Source organism: Panthera tigris, chromosome C1 (genome assembly GCF_018350195.1).
Source record: "Panthera tigris isolate Pti1 chromosome C1, P.tigris_Pti1_mat1.1, whole genome shotgun sequence".
NCBI classification, from domain to species: domain Eukaryota; kingdom Metazoa; phylum Chordata; class Mammalia; order Carnivora; family Felidae; genus Panthera; species Panthera tigris.
In genome coordinates, this window is record NC_056667.1 from 83,684,698 (window position 1) to 83,707,788 (window position 23,091).

Consider the following 23,091-nt stretch of genomic DNA (forward strand, 5'->3'; position numbering starts at 1 on the left):
GCTGGATTTAGTCACTTAAAATATCCTAAATACTGCCTGCATTATTCAAAAGCTACAAGTCAACGATTAAACCACAACTGTCAGGAACAAAAGTCCAAATAAATAATTTTTAATTATGATACATTACTTATTACAGTAAAAATTGGCATTTTCCCCTTCAAAAGCAGAAGCACCAGTCTTAGAATGTATAGTATGAATGGTATTTTAAGTGAAATATAGCATAATATTATGTGCAAACATTATTTTAGTATAGAACATATTTTCTAAAAGTAACTTCACACACTGAAATCTGTTAGGATGGAAATAATGTCATGCTGAATAATAACATAAAACCCCCATGACTTTCAAAGTCCCCTTCAAATGAAACGTGGTATACTGCTGAATAGGTATAAGAACTAAAAAAATTTAACTAGCCCCAAATGGAGGGATTTCTTATACAATATGATTTGTATAAAGGTTCTTTTCACATAGTCTCAGTGATTCTGTGAGAAACTAAAGTGAATGTTTTATTTAAGAATTAATTTTTTCATTCGGTCATCACATTTTATTTAACACCTACTTTGTGCAAGGCTTTGTTGTAGGTGCTGGGGATACAGAGAAGACACAGCCCTGCCCTTGAGGAGCTCACAGTCTAGTGGGGGAAACAGATAAGTTGACACTGATTTTAAAATTATAAAAATTATTAGACAATTTTATAAACTTCTTTTGTAATCAAACAAACTTTGGGTGTTATGAATGGATGGTGAAAAGGGACGATGTCCAATGCAGTGACAAACCGTCTGCTTCAATATCATGTGACTTCTGCAAAGGCGGTGATGTGGTTCTGAAAAAGAAGGAATTACAAAATCAGAGTCCTGGGAAAGCTGGCTTTGTAAAAAATATAGTGCTCTTACAAACAATCATTAGCTTAATATAAAATTGCAGCCCGGATATGTTTAAGTTGCAGAAACATACATTTAAGTTCTATGTATTATTGTGTCCATGTAATTGCTAATTATATATTTCATTCAATATTCTTAATTAACCAAATAGATTAAGGTGTTATATTGAAAATTAACACTGAAATTTGGAGAGATAAAAATGGCAACCCCGGACACATTAATATTCTGCTCACTGTTAATGGAATTTTAATGCTGTATGTTGGAGGTTCAGATTAATTGCTCCCTGTGAGACAGATGGAATACAGCAAATTGGTGAAATGCTCAGACTGAAAGGCTTATGCTGGTTGACAAAGATCTCCTTAAATACTTCATTTTTTTTCTAGTTTTATTCTGGTGTTTTCTAGAAATAATTGGCATACATCACTGTATAAGTTTAAGGTGTATAGCATGATGGTTTGATTTACATGTTGTGAAACGATCACCACAATAGGCTTAGTTAACATCTACCTTCTCATATAGGTACAACTGAAAGAAAAAAAGAAAAATTTCCCTTGTGCTGGGAACTCTTAGGGTTTACTGTCTCAAGAACTTCCCTGTGTATCATACAGCCATGTTAGCCATAGTCAACATGTTGTGCATTTCATTCCCAGTACTTATTTACCTTACAGCTGGAAGTTTGTATCTTTTTACCACCTTCCTCCCATTCCCCCTCCCCCACACTCTTCACCTTGGATAGCCCAAATCTAATCTTTTTTTTTTCCTGTGTGTGAGTGTAGTTTTTCTTTAATTTTTAAAAATTTTTTAGTTCTACATGTAAGTGAGATCATATGGTATTTGTCTTTCCTATCTGATTTATTTCATTTAGCATTATGCCTTTAAGTTCCATCCATGTTATCACATGGTAGGGTTTCTTCATTTTTAAAGGTGAATAATACTCCATTGTATGCATATACCACAAGTTGTTTACACATCCATCCATCAATGGGCACTTAGGGTTGTTTTCACGTCTTGGCTATTGTAAATAATGCTGCTATTGATGTGGGGTACAGATACCATTTTGAATTAGTGTTTTTGTTTCCTTTATACATATTCTCAAAAGGGGAATTGGTAGATGATGTGATAGTACTGTTTTGAATTTTTTGAGGATTCTCCATCTTGTTTTCTTTCCATAATGGCTGCAACAATTTACAATCCATCAACGGTGCACAAGATGTCCCTTTTCTCCACATGCATGCCAGCATCTCTTGTCTTTTTGATAACGGCCATTCTAACAGGCATGAGGTGGTATCTCATTGTTGTTTTAATTTGCATCTCCCTAATGACTAGTGATGTTGAGTATCTTTTCATATATCTGTTGGCCTTTTGTATATCTTCTTTGGAGAAATGTCTATTCATGTCCTTTGCCCATTTTTAAGTTAGATTATTTGTTTTTTGCTATTTAAGTTGTATCAGTTCTTTATATATTTTGAATATTAACCTCTTATCAGATATACGGCTTGAAATTTTTTCCCATTCCATAGGTTTTCTTTTCACTTTGTTGACAGTTTCTTTTGCTGTATGGAAGCTTTGTAGTTTGATGTAGTTCCACTTGCTTAATTTTGGTTTTGCTGCATATCCTTAAGGTGTCATATACAAAAAATCATTACCAAGACTCCTCAAGGAACTTTATTCTTATGTTTTCTTCTAGGATATTCATGGCTTCAAGTCTTACATTCAAGTCTTTAATCCATTTTAAGTTACCTTTTGTAAGTGGTGTAAGTATAGGTCCAGTTTCATTCTTTAACATGTGAACATCCATCATCATTTATTTAAAAAACTATCTGGGGTGCCTGGGTGACTCAGTCAGTTACGTGTTCAGCTCTTGATTTTGGCTCAGGTCTTGATCCCGTGGGTTGCGAGATAGAGTCCCATGGTGGACCCAGTGCTGTCAGGCTCTGTGCCAACAGCGTAGAGACTACTTAGGATTCTCTCTCTCCTCTCTGCCCCTCTCCTGCACATGCTCTCTTTCTCTCTCTCAAAATAAATTTAAAAAAAAAGACTATGTTTTCTCCATTGACTGTTCTTGTCTCCTTTGTCAAATACTAGTTGACTGTATACACTTGGGTTTATTTCTCAGCTCTTGGTTCTGTTCTATTGGTCTACTTGTTTTTTTGCCAGTCTCATACTGTTTTGATGACTATTTCTTTATAGTATAGCTTGAAATAAGGACGTGTGATGCCTCCTGCTTTTATCTTCTTTCTCAGTATTTCTTTGGCTATTTGGGGTCTTTTGTACTTCCATATAAATTTTAGAAGTGTTTTTCTAGTTCTGTATAAAATGCCATTGAAATCTTGATAGGGGTTGCACTGAATCTATAGCTAGCTTTTGTTAGTAGTATTCACATTTTAATATTAATTCTTCTAATCCATGAACATGAGATACTTTACCATTTGTGTCTTTTTTGATTTATTTCATCATCTTGTAGCTTTCACCTCCTTAAATTTATTCCTAGGTATTTTATTATTATTTTTTGATGCTCTTATAAATGGGATTGATTTCTTTTTTAGAAAATTCATTGTTATTGTATAGAAATGCTACTGATTTTTATATGTTGATTTTGCATTCTGCAACTTTACTAAATTCATTGTTTACATCTAACAGTTTTTGGTTGAGTCTTTAGCGTTTTCTCTATATAAAATCATGTCATCTGTAAATAGAGTCAATTTTACTTCTTCCTTTCTAATTCTGATACTTTTTATATCTTTTTCTTGCTTAATTGCTCTAGCTAGAACTTCTAGGACTATGTTGAATGGGAATGGTGAGAGTGGGTATACTTGTCTCACTCCTGATGTTAGGGAAAAAGTGTTCAACATTTCTACACTGAGTTGACGTTAGCTGTGGGCTTGCAATAAATGGCCTTTATTATGTTGAGATAGGTTCCTTCTATACCTAATGTATTAAGAATTTTATCATGAATGGATGCTGAATTTTGTCAAATCTTCTTCTGTGTCTATTAAAATGATCATATGATTCTTTTCTTTCATTCTATTAATATGATGTATCATTCAAGTTACAGATTGATTCACATATGTTGAATCATCCTTGCATCCCAAGGATAAATCCCACTTGATCACTGTGAATGATCCTTTTAATGCACTGCTGAATTCGGTTTGCTAGTACAAGCATACCTTGAAGATATGGTAGGTTTCGTTCCAGACAACCACAACAAAGCAAATATCACAATAGAGTCAGTCAAATGATGTTTTTGGTTTCCCAGTACATATAAAAGTTATGTTTATACTTTACTGTAGACTATTAAGTGTGCAATAGCATAATGTCTAAAAAACAATGTACGTACCTTAATTAAGAAATACTTTATTGCCAAAAATGCTAACCATCATCTGATCTTTCAGTGAGTCAATCACCAATTGCAGATCACCATAATAAATGTAATTATAATGAAAAAGTTTGAAATATTGTGAGAATTATGAAAATGTGAGACATATATGCTGTTGGAAAAACAACACTGATAGACTTGCTCGATGCAGGGTTGCCAATAACCTTTAACTTGTAAAAATAAGCAAACAATCCCCCCAAAAACACAGTATCTTTAAACTGCAATTAAGAGAATCACAATAAAATGAAGTAGGCCTGTATTTTATTGACAATTTTAGCATGTATATACCTCAGGGATATTGGCCTGGAGTTGTCTCTTCCAGTAAATCCTTTTCTGGTTTTACTATCAGGATAATGTTCACCCCATAAAATGAGTTTGAATGTTTTTTCCTCTTCTTTGATCTTTTGATAGAATTTGAGGACTGCTGTTAATTCTTTAAATGTTTGGTAAAATTCACCAGTGAAATGATTTGGTCCTGGGCTCTTCACCATTGGGAGATTTTTGATCAATCTCCTTACTAATAATTGGTCTGTTCAGATTTTCTATTTCTCTCTGATTCAGTCTTGGCATACAGTTGTTCACAGTAGCTCTTATCCTTTAAATTTCCGTGGTATCCATTGTAATGTCTTCTTTTCATTTACAATTTTGTTGATTTGGGTCCTTTCTCTTTTTTCTTGGTTAGTTTAGCTAAGGACTGTCACGTTTCTTTATCTTTTCAAAGAACCAACTCTTAATTTGGCTAATACTTTCTATTGTTTTTCTGTTCTTTATTTCATTTATTTCTACTTTCATCTTGATTATTTCTGATCTGTAACTTTGAGCTGTTTGTCCTTGTTTTTCTAATTCCTTAAAGTGAGTTAGGTTGTTTATTTGGAATTTTTCTTAACTCTTAACGTAGGCATTTATTGCTGTGAACTTCCCTCTTAGAATTGATTTGCTGCATCCCACATATTCTGGTATGTTGCAGTTCCATTTTCTTTCGTGTCAAGAAACTTTTTTTACTTCTCCTTTAACTTTTTGTTTGATCCATTGGTTGTTCTGGAAAGTGTTGTTTAATTTCCATGTGTTCATGAATTCCAGTTTTCTTCTTGTTAGTGATTTCTGGTTACATGTCATTGTGGGTCAGAGAAGATACTTGGTATGATTTCAAGGTTCTTGAATTTTCTAAGACTTGTTTTGTGGCCAAAATATACAGTCTATGCTAGAAAATGTTCCACGTGCACTTGACAAGAATGTGTATTCTGCTATATTGTTGGATAGAATGCTCTGTATATGTCCGTTAGGTCCATTTGGTCTGTAGTATTAAAATCTGCTGTTTCCTTATTTATCTTGTGTCTGGAAGACTTATCCATTGTTGAGAGTAGAATATTTAAATCCCCAAATATTATTGCATTGCTGTTTATATATACTTTTAGCTTTTTTAAATTTTGCCTTATATATTTGGGTACTGCAATGTTGGATATATAAATACTTAAAATGTTTATATATTATTGATGTATTGACCACTTTATATAATGACCTTTTTTTGTCTTTTTTAAGCATTTTTAGCTTAAAGTCTATTTTGTCTGATATAAACAGAACTACCTCTGCTCTTTTAAATTATCATTTGCTTGAAAAGTCTTTTCCCATCCCTTCACTCTCAGTCTGTGAGTGTCTCTTCTTTATTTATTTTGAGAAAGAGAGAGAGAGAAGCAGAGGGAGAGAGAGAATCCCAAGCAGGCTCTGTGCTGTCAGTGTGGAGCCTGATGTGGGGCTCAAACCCACGAACCATGAGATCATGACCTGAGACAAAGTCAAGAGTTGGATGCTTAGCCAACTGAGCCACCCAGGTGCCCTAAGTGTCTTTGAGGCTAATGTGAGGCCCTTGTAAGCAGCCTATGTTTAGATATTTAAAAAAAAAATCCACTCAGCCCTCCTGTGTCTTTTAATTGTAGAACTGAATCCACTTATACTTAAAGCGATTGTTTATAGGGAAAAACTTACCATTGCCATTTTGTTGATTGTTTTAAATAGATCCACTGTTCCTTGCTTTTACCTTGCTACCATTTTTGTGTTTTGACCTCTTTTGGTATCAGAATGCTTTAACTTCTTTGTTGCATTCCTTTGTGTAATTTCTACAGAACTTTCTCTTACAGTTACCTTGAGGCATGCATAAAATATCTTAAACTTATAACTTATTTAAACTGATAACAAGTTAACTTGAATAGAATTTATAACCTTTATACCTTTATTTCTCCTCTTCTTCACATTTTAGGTTATTGCTATTACAAGTTATGTTTTATATTTTGTAATAAAAGATTATAGTTATGCTTATTTATACTCTGTTCTTTTTTTAACTTTTAAACTAGAGTTTTGAATACACCACTATTACCATATTGCAGAATCTAACTATGACTAGATTTAATTATAATATGTAGTGCACTAACATTCTTAGGATTATTCTCAATTCTTTGGCAGTTTGTAGATTTCCATTTCTTTAGAGTTATTTATTCAAACTTTATGAGTTTCCTTGGTGGTGTCATATATATACCTGATTTTTTGTGATCCTTGATTCCTGATGTTGGTATCTGCACATTTGAGTAACTGGGCTCCTCTTCCAGAATTTACAGGCTTGTTTTGGCAGAGACAGTTCTTCACCAGTCAGCTCAGTTTGGATTTCTGGTTCTGTCTGATGGTAGGTCTTTGGGCAGGTGGAGCTTGCTATTATGGTCTATCTGGGGGCAAGGCAATTGAGGACATGGATGGAGTGGTTATGCCACTGGCGAGAACAGCTGGGTAGGACTTCTGGCTTGGGTCCCTACCCAAGTGAGGCTGTGGGGTAGGCTCTGCTGGTCAGGCTTTCTAGATGGTTGGGACTGGGTACCATATTCAGTAGCTGATGGGGCTAAGAAGTAGCTTCCCACAGCCTACACAACTAATTGCTTGGGAACCTGAATCAGGCCAGAGTGTGCACTGAATTCTCTGGTCAGCTGAGACCACTAGTTTTGTTCTGCAGATGGGGCAAGCCACAGGCTGTGCTCTCTGTTCAAGTGCTCTGTGCACAAGGCTACTGAATAGGCTATGCAGCTTCCCATGTGCTGTGGTTAGGTTTCCTGGTTGGACAGACTAAAGGCTATATTCAGTGATGAGTGGGGTATGAATGAGATTCTCTGCCTGGGCACAGCAGGAGAAACAGCTCAAGCTGACCTGTACCCCCAAGTTCTCTGACCTAACACGCCAGTGGCTTTGCTCTGCAAACTATTGGCTCTCCCCACATGCTTCTTGGCCATAATGCTACTGGGCTGTACAGCTTCCAGGAGTTGTCTCTAGTCGTTCTGGGTAGACAGAACCAAAACACACCCTTCACAGCAGGTGAGGTTATTTTGCGGCTTCCTTGCCTACGTAGGAGGGGGAGGGACCATTGTAGGCTGCTCTTAATTTCTTAAACATGCTCTCTGGTTGTGAGGGACCAGGAGCAAGCTACCCTCAGTCTCGGCTGTGAATTAATCCCCCTGCCTATGCAGAGCACAGGAATCCTCCATGCTCAGTGCTGGTTTTGTGTCTGCTCTGCCTGCCCACCTCTCGGAGCAAGCACAGCTGGGCTGCTCTGCTTCCAGGAGTTGTTGCTGCCTTTCTGGACCAAGGGGGCTGGAAGAACTCTCTGTAATAGGTGATGCTATCACTTCGTTTCTCACCTGGCTGTGGAGAAACCAGGCTCCAGGGCTGGCAAAACTCCTCAACTGAGGATCTGTATCAGGCAGATCTGCACTGCCAAGTTCCCTAGTCAGAATGCGTCCTCACTTTGGTTCTGTAGGTTAGTAAAACTGCTGTTTGGGATTACTACCTGGGCATTGCAGGTCTGAATTTGGTGTGCTAAGATCCGTGAGCTGGTTGTTACTGGTTGTTGCAAGCCCCCTGCCCCATCTCTAACACATGAAGACCCCCAGGGGTTGAATCTGATTCCCCTGCAATTTCCATGGTGTGAGATCAGAGTAGGGACCCCTGCAAAGCAGCCCACAATGCTGGGGGTAGCTGGTTGTCCCTTTTGGGTTCTCTGCTCCCTGGGAGAACTGAAGGCTCAGGGGAGACCTCTCCAGGTGGTGCTGTGCTGGCCTGTAAAAGGAGCAGCGGGGCCAACATGCAGCTGCTTTTCTTACACTTGTAATGCAATCTATCTTGGTCTCTGTGGCAAAGCAGGGGTACTTCAGCCTCACCCCCATGTTCTGGGATTCTCTCAGTGGTGTCTTGTTCTTAAACGGTTGTTGGTTCTTCTTGGGGGAAGCAAGATCAGGAACAACCTGTGTTGTCATTCTGGTGATGTCACTCCAAATACTTCAGTTTTGATGCATGAGTCCAGACTATAGACTGCAATCTCTGTTGTTCACTTCAATCATAGAATTCCTTACAGGGCGTAGACTTCTTCCTCTTCCCCTTCCTTCTCCTCCTCCTCTTCTTCTGCCTCCTTCTCCTCCTCCTTTAAAGCAACAGAGCTATGTACAAAAAAAGCCTATGGAATGGCTAATATTTAAATGGATTCAAACATGTAGCAGGCCAAATCATGGCTGCTGTAATATGACAGTGGACAATTGATATGACATAATTATGCTACCTATAGGGTTATGTCAAGATGTAACATCCTGACAGTCCTAACCAATAACTGCAACATTTACAAAAGAATTTTATCATATTACCTGCTTTAAGTGTTTTTCATAGCAGTTTCTATATTGACTCTTTATATGTGAAAGACATCATAAATAGAATTTCACGTAATGAATGCATGTCATGAGATTGCTTCCATGTATATGTAGTTCTTTTCAGGTTAGTGTCTAAACTAGCTAAAACATTTAGGAAATGTGTGTGAAGAAATTAAAATTTATCGTCACCAAATGTAGGCATATTAAACCAGAACTAGAAGGTTATCACTGACTAGTGCTTACAGCATTATGTTCTAGGTTTGACCCACTTAAGCCTAGAGAAAAATAGTATCAGTAGGAATCAGTCGTGAGCAGAACATGCTGCCTTTTCACTAACAAGAACACCATAGAAACTGTAATTTCTCATTTAAAAAATGCATTATGAAAATTTTGGGGAACTCAGCAGCTCCTCTCTGAGTTTTCTTGATTTTTTTTCCTTACAAAAGTACAAGCATGACTTTAGGACAAAAAATATTGTCACAGTTTACATAATGTACTCTGATTGAATAAAAGCCATCAGAACTGTGGCAATAGTACATCGTAATTGTATTTCCAGTGGCCCCATGGGGACTTGAATCTTGGGAACTGATAAAAAACAATCTGATACACATGTTTTAGTATAAAACTGGCAGGATTGTCATACCTCTGGACAGGACCTAGCACATAGTAATTGCTGGAAAGATGTTAAGATATAAATTGAAGATTAACCACTCAATGGCAATGGTGGTAGGGAAGGAGTGAAAAAGTGACAGAAGTAAAGAAAAGGAGATAAAAGAGAGAGAATGGATGGTGTTCCGAAGGCCACTGGCCTAAGTGTCATTGTTCCCTTGACCTAGATAATCAAGTGTCTGCATGGCTCATTAAATTTGCTGAAGATGATCCTAAGTGAAGGAGACACCCATCACCTTGGAAGGTAGAACTGAAATATTAAAAGACCTTAATAAAACAAAGAAAGTATTGGAAATAAATCACTGATAATCAATGCAAGGCAGGACAGAGGCAGAGGAAAAACCAAGTGACAAGTACAAGCTGAAGAGAGTGACAAAGAGTGTGCAATGACTATCGGGCAACCTGTAAATTACCATCTAAACCCAGACATATTGAGGGAAAAGAGTTGCTAATAATACACAGGGAGCAGCAGGCTGAAACTGGGACTGCCCCAAACAGGGGCGTGAGAACATGTTAGAAATAAGGCATTGGATGTGTAACTCTAAGTGTGCTATGGAGAACTAGGAAATATTGGGTTCAGGGTGGGAGTTTAAAAATCATGTTTTGGTGGCCATGAGATTCTCTTTCATCCTTTGTCAAGTACAAACAATATTACCCTTTTCATTACGCTAAGTCATTACCAAGTTAAATTACAGTTTCCAGATGGACTACATTTTTAGATCCCAAGTCTCCTGCTTTTTTCCAATTAGCACCCTTTTAGCTTTACATCACACTTAAGTTTTAACTTTTGAGATGACTTTTTTTTTTCTATTTGACTGGAATTAGAAGGATTCTGCTTGGGGCTTATCATCTAAAGGTTGTCATTAGCACACAGATTAAACAGATGAAAATAAAACATTAAAGTGACTGTGCATAGGGAGGAGAAAATTAAGGGGAAATTTAATAACAGGTTCTAAGTACATGAAAGGAGTATACAGAGAGCATGGGGCCATCTGTTCATTAATTTCACTGTCTAAGAGCAAATGAACCCACACCACAGAATGAAGGAGATGGATTACTTATTTCAGTGAGATTTAAAAACTAAGATTAATTCTCTTCTAGCATAGGGGTGATTTCCCCTGAAGGAATCCAGAGAAAGAATAAGGGTAATTATTTAAGGTCCTTACCATCCATAAGACACTATGATTCTGTTATAAAAATTACATCCACAATGTATGTAAATGGGTAATTTGAAATATGCAAATGGAATAATTCCTATGCAGGAAGTTATGGCAGTGCTCGCTTTCCCTCAGCATCTTTCTTAGTAACATAAAAAGCCAGAATTGCATCTATTATTTTCAGGTTACCTGTCTTGAGAAATGGACTTCTTATGAGGCAAACTAGGTAACAATGGGTTTTCTCCTTTTAATCTGTTTGAATTCTTAATCTGCAATACTAAAATCCTACTAAGAGATAATACTGCAAACACATAGTACACAAACCAGAAACTCATGTATAGAAGTTGCATTCACAGTCACGCAAAGAAAGTGGTCATGTAACTGATCAGTGCAATTACTGCCTTTCACAACTACACATGCAGAGTAGAGATCGCAGAATTGGAGCCCAGAGAGTTGAAGATTAAAATGTGCTATATCCATTAGAAAGTGATCACTCAAGTCCACAGCAAATCAACGTGCCAAATACTGAATCCAGTCCTTGAGTGCAGAGGTCCCATGGAAAAACAAGCACTTATTCCTGAGAACAGTAGTTTTGGATTCTTCAATTTGGTAAATTCTAAAGTCTATAGAGTATGTCAAATTTTGAAGCTCTAAGTTCTACATAAAAATTTCTATTTTTTCTATTTATTCTATCCTTCCTTTTGTAGAAATTATACTGATTTTTTTTAACACCATTTAAAACAAATGATCATTTGCTTATGACAATGTGGCAATGACTTGTCACCTGACAAGATGTGCCACTCACCATTTCGCTTTGAAAAACTAGGGGAAAATGCCAAAAGAGCACTTCAGGTAAGAAAACAACCCAAAAAACCCCATTATTATTAAGGGCTATTTGGTTGAGGAATGTCAAATTCCCATGAAGTGAAAAATCAATTAAAAAATAAAATACATTTGAGGGGTAAAATAATAATAATAACAACAATCAAGTACCTAGAATTTTGGATGTACTAGAACCTGCACAGAAGGACATTTTTCTGTATTTGCCTTAGCTTTGCAACCCAACTCCAACACCAGTGCGCTGTAGCGCACATACGTTTATTGCCTTAATTGAAGATGTTCACAGTGGCTTATTCCCAGCATCCAGCTGAAGAGCCTTGCAAGACAGTCTTTAAAGGACCTTCCCTGTGAATTTTCTTCTTGACCATTCTCAATAGGTTGAATTCGGGACACCTACAAAATGTGTTTCATTCATTATTTAAATGTTTATCTAATATTGACTTATTTACTTGGACAAAGGACTAGTTTACTTAAAGTTCTGTGTTATATTATTGAACCAAATGCTGAGGTTAAATACTGTTCAGTTTTTCTTTCTTTCAAGGTGATTATAAACAGCTTTTGTGTTTTAATAGGAGGTTGTCAGCAGTCAGCTTAGGTTTTTAACCTAAACGTAAATTGAGGTTGCAACTTGAGATCTGTGCATACAGTGTCTTTAATTCAATGATTCCTGTCTTCAGATCTACTGGTAAGGAAGCTGTGAGGTACAGTGGATGCTGCAGTCAAGTAGTATGAATGTCAAGTGTTGAATGTGGGCTCCATAACATTGGAGGTTCTCACAAGCAATTTAACCTTTCAGAGACCCAGCTTTCTCATCTGTGAAAGGGAAATAATAATGCCTATTTGAGTGGATTCTTGTTAAGATTAAATGAGATTATATGCACAAAGGTCCTTGTCTCTACTCAAACATATATAATTGTCTATAAAAGCTAGGGCAACAAAAGAAAAAGAAAAAAGAGAAAGAAAAAATACAAAGGAAAAAATATACATGATAATTGGTTGGAATTTCACAGTGCTGTAGTCTACAGTTCTAATGTCCGCACAAACTTTAAAACCAAATGTTATCTTACAAGATTGGTGCAAACCAATGTGAATTGGTGGGCGAAACCAAATGTGAATTGCTGTGAGGTGATATATACTCTATGTTGTGCTACGGAAATATTTATCTTTGCTGCCCAAGACCCTGCTTGTGTAACTGAACACACAGTATTTTGCCCTAAAATAGAAAATATTTTGAATCCTGGAAAACATATCTCACCAAGGTTTAGGACAAAGAATCATGGTCCTATAATAATCAATGATTCTGAAGCTATATAGATGCAGCCTACATTTTATGAGGGGAAGGTAGGTGAATGCCAGCCCCTAAATATTGTATTTCGCTATTTGCGTCCTTTGTTTGTTCATTGTATCCCTTGAGGAAGGCAAAGTGGGCATAAAAGAGACGGAGGAAAAGGAGTAATGCTTGGAGTGTGTTCTCTAGAACCCTACTTGGTCACATTCAGTTTTCCTTCTGGTGGACTGGGAAGCTGGTATTTTTAGTAACAGAGAAATAATGTTAGGTCCGCCTGAGAAAAAATCACTAGAGAATTACAAACTTAGGCCATGAAACGGATTGAAAAATTCATTTTAAACAATTTCATGTTTTAAGAAGTTGGGGTTACGAAGGCATAGAAGTTGAAATGTGATAAAACCAGAGTTCTCTTGGGAAAGAGGATTGTTTTGAACCATTTCTTCCTTTGCCATAGTTCTCTTTTCAGTTCAGGGTTTAACATGAGCTCAGAATTTTGTTTCTCTTCAGGAATTTCTTTTTTGTACTATTTGGAGACAGGGGCTAAAAGCTACTTTCTGAGAGAATGGTAACCCTCCAGAGAAAGGAGAACTCTCCAGGAGGCTTTCACTGATAAGCTAATTAAACCAGAGGCAGGCCAGGCTTTTACTGGAGCATTAGCTATAGATCATATGACATATTTCCAAGTCCCGAGGAGCTAGGGAGTTTAAGTCTTTCCACAATGAATATTTAGGAGCATGGGTTCTCAATCTTGGCTGCATTCTGGAATCACCTGGGGGGCTTTAAGAAAAAATACTGATACCACACCAGAGACTTGGATTTAATTGGTCGGAGGTGTGGCCTGGTCAATGGTAGTTTTAAAGATTCTCCAGATGACTCTAATGTGTAGCTAATATTGAAAACTACTGTTTCAGAAGATTGGCAGGCCCAGCTGGATCCAGGCCAACACTGGGTCTGTATCCACATCACCTGAGGTGGCTGATACACTATAGATTCCCAGGCCCACATTTGCCCAGGCCTTCTGGGCATGCTTCCCAGAAATGTGCCCTTTCTGCAAATGCTGTAAGGTAAGGAATCTCTTTTATACCAGTCTGAGAACCACTGCCTAAAGTTGTAGAAAAGTGATTGGTTAGCAGTGTAAAATCCCAATTTACCTCCTGTCCTACCTCCTTCATACTACAAAGTTTCTTTGGCCATTTTTGAAATTTCTCAGCCATTAATCTGTCCATCTGGCCCAGCCCACTTGCCCCTTCTTAATTCTATTTCTTTTACCCTTATTCTGGACCCCACCTGAACACTCTTTAACGGCACCCTCAAATTTCTTGCCTCTGTTCTTACCTCACCTGCCAAACAAAATCTTTGTGCAAGCTGATTCCTCTATTTGGAACATTCTTCTCATCTCTTCACTTAGCTAACAGTTCTTCAGATGTCCCCTTAGAAGACGCTGCAAGCGTTGCTATGTTTGGGTAGATCTCCCTTTATGTCCTCCTCCAGCATAGCCATCACCACCCTGTTCTGTATTTGCTATAAGATTATCTATCCCCCCATTATACTGTAAGCTCATGAATCCTGGGAAATGTACCATAATGCTTCTTATTTGACATTTGTTACATATTTCATATATTACAAATCTAATTGCAAATAAAATTTTACTATATATAACTGATGATGATTAAAAAAAGGTAACTCATCCATACATTGTACCCAGGCCTTATTTTACACTGGTATTTTAAGCTACCTAACTAATTGGATTCTTATTTATTTCATTTCTTTTTAACTTTTTAAAATGCTTTAGATTTGCTAAATAAGCAAATCTACTTGATGGAAGAATCAGAGGATGTGGGTAGTGGATGAAGTGTATGATAAATTCTTGTATAATCAGGATCTAATTAAAACTCCTCATTTTATTTATATATTTTTAATTTTTTAATGTTTATTTATTATGAAGAGACAGAGCGTGAATCGGGGAGGGGCAGAGAGAGAGGGAGACACAGAATCGGAAGCAGGTTCCAGGCTCTGAACTATCAGCACAGAACCCCACGCAGGGCTCGAACTCACAAACCACAAGATCATGACCTGAGCCAAAGTTGGACGTTTAACTAAGCCACCCAGACACCCCCAAACTCCTCATTTTAAAACTTGCCTATTCTGAGGGCACTTGTGTTGAGCCCTGGGTATTATACGTAAAGTGATGATTCACTAAATCCTACTCCTGAAACCAATGTTACATTATATGTTAACTAACTAGTTTTTAAATAAAAATTTGAAAAAAAAAAATACAAAAATTAAACTTGCCTATTTTCACCAGAAGGTACCAGTTAGTAAAAACTGGATGAGCCACATCAAGATTCATTTCAGACCCATTCAAAACCATAAGTACCATGAACCATGATACGGATACTTAGGAAAATTTTGGTAAGTGTACATATACATTTACCCTAAAACCACAATTCCTATTCCTAGGTATTTATCCAAGATTTGGAAAAATACGTATGCACACAAAAACCTGTACGTGAATTTTTATATTAGCTTTATTTATAATTGTGAAAAGCTTTAAAAAATTCAAATGTTCTTCAAATAGTGAATGGATTAAAAAATTGTACATAAATAAGGCAGAATACTACTCAACAATAAAAAGGGAAAAAAAAGACCCTATTGATGTAGGTAATAATATGAATGAATGTCAAATGCATTATGCCAAGTGAAAGAAGTCAGACTCAAAAGGCTACATAGTATATGAGTCCATTTATACTATATTCTGGGAAAGGCAAAACTGTAGGAACAGAAAGCAGATGAGTGGTTGCAGAGGTTAGGGGTTGAAAGAGGGGTTGACTACCAAGGGAAAGGAAGAAACTTTTTAGGGTGATGGAAATGTTGTATAACTTGATTATGGTGGTGATTATACAATGGCATGCACTTGACAAAACTCATAAAACTGTATGCTAAAAAAGAGAATTTTATAGAATGTAAAGTATGCCTTTAATAAACCCTGTGGGGGGGGGGGGGATATATTGAGACCATTAGCTACATTGTGAATTAAGTCTAAAGGCCAAGTGGTATCTAGAGTTTGGTTTGTCAATTCTTGAATTACTGCTTCAATGTTTGTTTCAAAGGAAAAATATCAAATAAATATATGGGAGGGTATTTAAAAGATACAAATTAAATGAAGTACTTCATATATTTTTGACCTATAAGATTGGTAAAGATTATTAAAAATAATATTCTCCATTGTTGGAGAGGACATAAAGATATGAGTCAAATCAACAGCCTGAAGAGTACTCATCCTTGCTTTTCCAGCATTTCTGACTCTATGAATATATCTTTAATAAATTATTAATGGCAATTGCCAAGATATCTGTTGTAGAGATGTTTACCCTAGTACTGTTTATAATTATGGGAAATTGGAAGTAGAAAGAATTCTCCATGCCTAACAAAGGTAATGGTTAGTTTGTATGAATTAGAATGTTTTCAATGTAATTGTATGATATTGTATAGCATAGTGATTATGAGTTTTAGCTCTGAAGTGATAAATATGAAACATATTTGGAAATGGAAAGTTGAAGATACAATTCTGTATTCTTGTTTCAGAACACAGACTAGGTGTGTGACCTTGGGCAACTTAACCTTTCTATGTCTCTTTTCTCTGTAAAATAGAGAAAAATAAGATATACTCAAATGGTTTCTATAAAAACTAAAATGATGTTTTATGTGTGAAGTTCTTTGCAGGCACAAATTAGGCTCCCCTTAAGATTAGCTTTTACTATTATGCTGATAGAGTATTATATTTATTGACTCTAACCATATCTATGACTGGTTGTGCAAGCAAAACCAGGCTACAGAAAAGAACATCCAGGGAGATCCTATACTATCCACAAATCCACACATACACTTATGGATGGGGTCATCAAGGCTACTTTTAGAAAACGTTTCCAGTGATCATTGTGGTTAGTATATGGATACTGTTACCCACTTTTGTCTTGCTTGCCCAGACTTTCACATTTTAAACAATATATACAAATTACTTGCTTCTTTAACAGAAACAACAAAAAATTATGGTTGTTTCAGAAGACTGTGAATGAGTTCATTATTTTCCCGGTTTTAGCAAAATAACATTTTACATTTTTCTGTACAAAAAACTTTCATAATGTCATGGCGCTCCTGCTCCATTTTGAAGGCCTCCATAAATATCTGTAGGACAGACCACCATACAGGAATGAATCTGAGAGAAGAGGGGAATGAATGGATGGGAGCAGTTCCCCATGTATAACTGTGTGTGTCAAGAATGATTTTTTGATCCATCATGTTTTAGTCTCTCCCTAACTGATGACTATAGGAATCATTTAATTTAAAAATGCAGTCATCAACTTTATATTCATTCACACAAATGAGATGAGGAAGCATGTTTATATTCAAAAGTAATTTACTGAAAAGATGCTTTTATAAAAGGCCATTTATATAACTGAAAAAAAATCTGGCTTTTATTCCTTGTGTAATATATTAGTATTTATTAATAGTCTGGAAAAAAATACTAAATATACGGAAGCACAAATAGGAAAAATTACAATGGCAAAGTAATAACAGAATATGCTAGTTTTTCTGACCTAAAATGTTGATGCTTGATGGAATGTCCATCCTCAATTGGCTTTTTTTTAAAGCAAATTAAACTTAACAAATGAGGACAGAGTACAGCATGCACTCATTTACTTCAAATATTTTTCATGAGTGCTCAAAGCTTAGATTGAGGAAGAAATGCCTAAAATATGAATATATTTAGTTTCACTAACTGTTCCAATATCTAATCACTAATAAAGTTGTTTTGACAAGGTCTTATGTAACATTTATACTACAGTTCAGCAGTTCTGTAAAACAAAGATTTGCATTATAGAAAAGCAACTAAATCCTAAATTAGATTGCCATAGTTATTCATGCATAGCATTCTGAAACCTCAAAGGAATTTATCACAGAGAGCACGGTAATGTATAATCATATCCGTCTTGGCAAGAAGCCACAGGATTGTTTGGCTATTTGCTATGACACTAATAGATGCAACATTTTAAGCTATAATATTTTCTGCCACATGTGCTATGTATGACATAGACAATCTGTATAAACTTTTAAGTCTGTGAAATACACCTATAGGGGTTTCTTAGTCTGAGAAAAGATGAAAATCCAATTAAGGGAATCACTGTTGCAGGGGGGAACTAATTTGTGTTAACCACCCACATGTGCCAAGAAGTTTATTTGTGATCTGTTAATTCCAACAGTTACCCTAAAAGGGAATCATTATTGTACCAATTGTTCAGGTAAGGAGGAGTAATTTGTTTTATTCCGCCTAGTTATTATGTGGCCACACCAGGCTTCAAACTCAAAATTTCCAGCTGTAGAAGCCTGGCTTCCCATCTGTCCCCCACTCCCACTCTGCCTAAAATTCAAGTCAGGCTCTCCTCGACCCTTGTGATTTTATTATCTGCAAAACAGTAAATGTAAAGGTCAATGCATATGCTTCTCTGGGTCATTGTGATTTCCCTAGGGTTTTCCTATCCATATTATTTCCCTTTGCGATAGCCACAGGAATTAAACATGGTAATTTCTATCTGTAATAATATCCACTCATTATGACATTTCTAGATGTTTGGAACTGTCACCACTGCTAACCACTTCCGTTCAAGTGAAGCTTCTGTTAGAGTGTGCTTTTATAGTATGAATTTCTTGGGTAGTATAGGTTGGTGAAAAGCCCTTTACCTAAAAGGCAAAACTGTAATCTTGTAAATTACCCCTATAGTTATCTTCCCTTTTGTGTCATTGGCAAAAGGGAATTCCTTTTGATCCACTTGATTAGATCATATAATCTAAGAAAAAATAATGCCTAGGTTTAGATAGAAATAAAATTATTTTCTCAAAAAGCATCTTTTATACCAGGTTATATTCACTAAGTTAACTCTAGAAATTATCCCAAATTAGATATAAGTGATTATAGTGGCTTGTCTAACTGCCTTAATAAAACTATGTAGACATGAATTCTTAGATCTATTAGAAATATACCCTTTTCTATCAAATCCCATCTATCTTCATATTTATTTAAAAATGTTTTTGTTCTTTTGCTAAAGTATTCCTCTCCTTAGATTTTCTGTATAGCATCAGTTAAAATCAATAATGCATATGCACACATTATTATTTTCATGTGCTTACCTACGCAAATCTGAATGCCAGCATTTTGCTATGAGAAAAGCAGAGGGAAAGAGAGAGGTAAAAGACAAAAGGGCTCAGAGCTTTGCTACTATGATGAATGCAGCCTGACCCAGGAAGATCCTTGGAAGGAATGCCAATCTACTCTTTATTCATTCATTATAAATAAGAGAAATCTCTGAGGAGAAGACAGGCAAATGTCACAGATGAGAGGTCAGCATGTTTCTGGGGGTGACGGTAGGGGGGCAGTTTTCTTAGTGACGCCTGGCTAGCAGTTAGCCCTTTTCCACTGTGAATCATTGGGATAGTTAGATAACCCGTGCTATAGACAATGCTTGTGTCCTCCCCAAATTCAATGGTGAAACCCAATGTGGTGGTAAGTGGAAGTGCGGTCTTTGGGGGTGATTAGGTCATGAGGGCGGGGCCCTCATGAATGGGATTAGTGCCCTTACAATAGGGACTCCTTCTGCCATATGGGACACTGGAAATGGGCCACTGAGTTCGCTGACATCTTGCTCTTGGAATTTCCAGCTACCACAACTTTGAGAAATAAATTTCTGTTGTTGATTAGTCCTTTGGTCTACGGCACTTTGTTATAGCAGCCTAAACAGACTAAAGGCAACTCCTCTGATCAGAATCAGCATCTGACTGAAAACAGACGTTGCCAAATGATGCCTGGTCAGTCAAAATGAGATGACATGGCTGTCCTGAGATCCAGTCTATGTCATCTTAATAATTTATCTGGATTTGTACAATAACCTCCCAGATTGGTTTTTGTTTTGCTCAGTGTTGCTCTTATTTAATTCATTCTCCATTCTAAACATGGCATTTCCTTTCTTAAATTCCTTAATGGCTCCCCATTGCTTACAGGGTGAGAACCAACTTCATAAGCATCCCATAAAAGACTCTTCATGAATTTTCATCACAAGTGACAGAACTTTGAAAAGATAACAAATCTTTAGCTAGACTCATCAAGAAAAAAAAAGGAGAGGACTCAAATAAAACCAGAAGTGAAAGAGATGTTATAACTGATACCACAAAAATAAAATGGATCATAAGTGACTCCTGCGAACAATTATACATCAATAAATAACAACCTAGAGGAAGTGGATAAATTCCTAGAAACACACAGTCTTCCAAGATTGAATCATGAAGAAACAGAAAATCTTACTAGTAAGAGATTAAACCAGTAATTAAAAACCTCCCCCGAAACAAAAGTCTAGGACTAGAAAGCTTCACTGGTGAATTCTACCAAACATTTTAAAAAGAATTAATACCAATTCTTCTCAAAGTCCAAAAAAACAGAAGAGGGAAGAACACTCAAACTTATTTCACAAGGCCAGCCTTACACTCTGATACCAAAATCAGAAAAGGATACTACAGGAAAAGAAAATTATAGCTCAATATCCCTGATGAATATAGATGCAAAAATCCTCAGTAAAATCTTCGCAAATTTAACAACACATTCAAAGGATAATTCAGTACAATCAAGTTGGATTTATTCCGGGGATGCAAGGATTGTTCAACATCCACAAATCAATGAATGTGACACACCACATTAATAAATTGAAAGATAAAAAATAATATCATCTCAATAGATATAGAAAAAGCATTTGGCAAAATTCAACATCCATTTATGATAAAAACTCTCAGCAAATAGGTATAGAGGGAATGTATCTCAATATAATAAAGTCCGGATGTGACAAGCCCACAGCTAACCTCTAACTCAATGGGAGAAGATATTTGCAAGTCATAGATAAGAGGTTAATATCCAAAATATATAAACTCATACAACTCAACAGCAAAGACCACAAACAATCTGATTAAAAAATGGGCAGAAAATATGAATGTTATTTTTGCAAAGAATATATACAGATAGCCAACGGGTACATGAAAAGATGCTCGACATAACTAATTGTCTGGGAAAATCTAATTAACCATAAGAAACTATCACCTGACACATGTTAGAATGGCTATTATCAAAAAGACAAGAAATAACAAGTGTTGGCAAGGATGTTAAGAAAAGAGAACTCTTGTGCACTGCTTACGGGAATGTAAATTCTATGATGTTTCCTCAAAAAGTTAAAAATTGAACTATGGTATGATCCAGCAACTCCACTTCTGGGTACTTATCTGAAGGAAATGAAAACACTAACTTGAAAATATATATGCACTCCCATATTCACTGCAGCATTATTTACAAAGTAATCATTGATAGGTGAATGGATAAAGAAGATGTGGTAAGTTTATACACAACAGACTATTATTTAAACGTAAAGAAGAAAGAAATCTTGCCATTTTCAACAATATGGATGGACCTTGAGGGTACACTGTTAAGTAATAAGTTTACAGAAAAAGACAAATACCATATGATCTCTCTTATACATGGAGTCTAAAAAAAACAAAAACAAAAACAAAACTCATAGATACAGAGAACAGGTCAGTAATTACCAGAGGCAAGGGGTGGTGCATGGGCAAAATGGGTGAAGGGAGTCAAAAGCTACAAACTTCTAGTTATAAAATAAGTCATGGGAACAATGTGCAGCATTGTGACTATAAATAATGTCTTCATCATAAGAAGAAATATTAGTAACTCTATGGTGACAGATGTTAACTCATTGTAATCATTTTGGGATATACACAAATATCAAATCATTATGTTGTACACCTGAATCTAATATAATGTTATAGGTCTATTATACCTCAATAAAAGAAGAAAAAGGGGAAAAAAGGAGAAAAAGGTGACAGAGAATACTTTTCCATATATTTATTTCCCATTTGTATTTGATCTCTAATAATTGCATATTTATAAACTTTGCCCATTTTTCAATTAGGATGTTTCATATATTACAGACATTAACCTTTTAACACATATGTTGCTGATACTTTACACTTTGTTACTGGCATTTTATAGGGTGTTTTTCATTACTTTTGATAACTTTTACTTTTAAAAATGCTTGAATCTATATTTTTCTAGGTAGCAATGTCAAGAACAAAAGATTGATGCTGAGTCCCTCCTTCATAAAAGCTGGAAATTATCATAATTTTACTTTTGTTGACATCTAGGATTTCTGTCTCATCTTGTCATTGTTATATTATTTTCTTTTTAAATATATTTTCTGTTTAAAAATTATAATTTTCTCTATGTTACTATATTTACTATAGTCAATTCTAATTAATTATGTAAATGGTTTCCATTCTTTTTGCCCATTCACTCCTATAATGACTTTTCTAACTTGAGAGCTCTAGATATTGGTGTGCTGCTCAGTTAACTGGTAAAAAATCTTCTGGTAACTTTTCATGAGTAATATAATTTCTGAATTGTTACATATCTGATATTTTATGGTTGTCTTAATACTTAAATGACCTTTTGGGTAGGAATAGAATTCTTTTTTAAAAATTTTTCTTATGTTTTACTTATTTTTGAGACAGAGGCAGAGCATGATGGAGGAAGGGGCAGAGAGAGAGGGAGACACAGAATCCGAAGCAGGTTCCAGGCTCTGAGCTGTAAGCACAGAGCCTGACATGGGGCTCGAACCCACGAACTATGAGATCATGACTCGAGCCAAAGTTGGATGCTTAACTGACTGAGCCACCCAGGCACCCCTGGGTGGGAACAGAATTCTGACATCACAAACTTTTTCTTTGAAAACTCCGAAAACACTACTCCTACTCCTTTCTATTCTGGCATCTACTATTATAGAGAGAGAAGTCTGAGCCCAGTGTGCTGTCAGACTTTGGTAGGTAACCAACTTTTTCTGCCTTGGTGTGTGTGTGTTAGTTTTCACTAGGTATACTATATTAAAACCTCAAGAGCTCAGTGGCTTCAACAACAAATATGTATTTCTCCCTCATACCACATGTTGGTGGGCAGGTTCTATAGATCTGCTCCAGGTTGCTGGCTGGGTACCCTTCTGCTTCCCTTGTCTTCCCGTTTTAGGATCCAGGCTAAAGGAACAGCCCCTATCAGGAAAATGAACTTTTCCTGGAAAGAGGCCCAGAAGCAACAAAGTTGACAAAACTC

At 36.2% G+C, this 23,091-nt stretch overlaps 1 protein-coding gene across 1 annotated transcript in view; it reads right to left on the reverse strand.

The window, feature by feature from the left end:
• Nucleotides 1-247: 247 nt before the first annotated feature.
• Nucleotides 248-23,091, reverse strand: part of PLPPR5 (phospholipid phosphatase related 5) — a 123,118-nt gene continuing 100,274 nt past the window's right edge. The window contains exon 6 of the mRNA XM_042997978.1: nucleotides 248-823. Coding sequence (XP_042853912.1) covers nucleotides 791-823 — 33 coding nt within the window. The 3' untranslated portion in view covers nucleotides 248-790. The remainder of the gene's footprint in view (nucleotides 824-23,091) is intronic.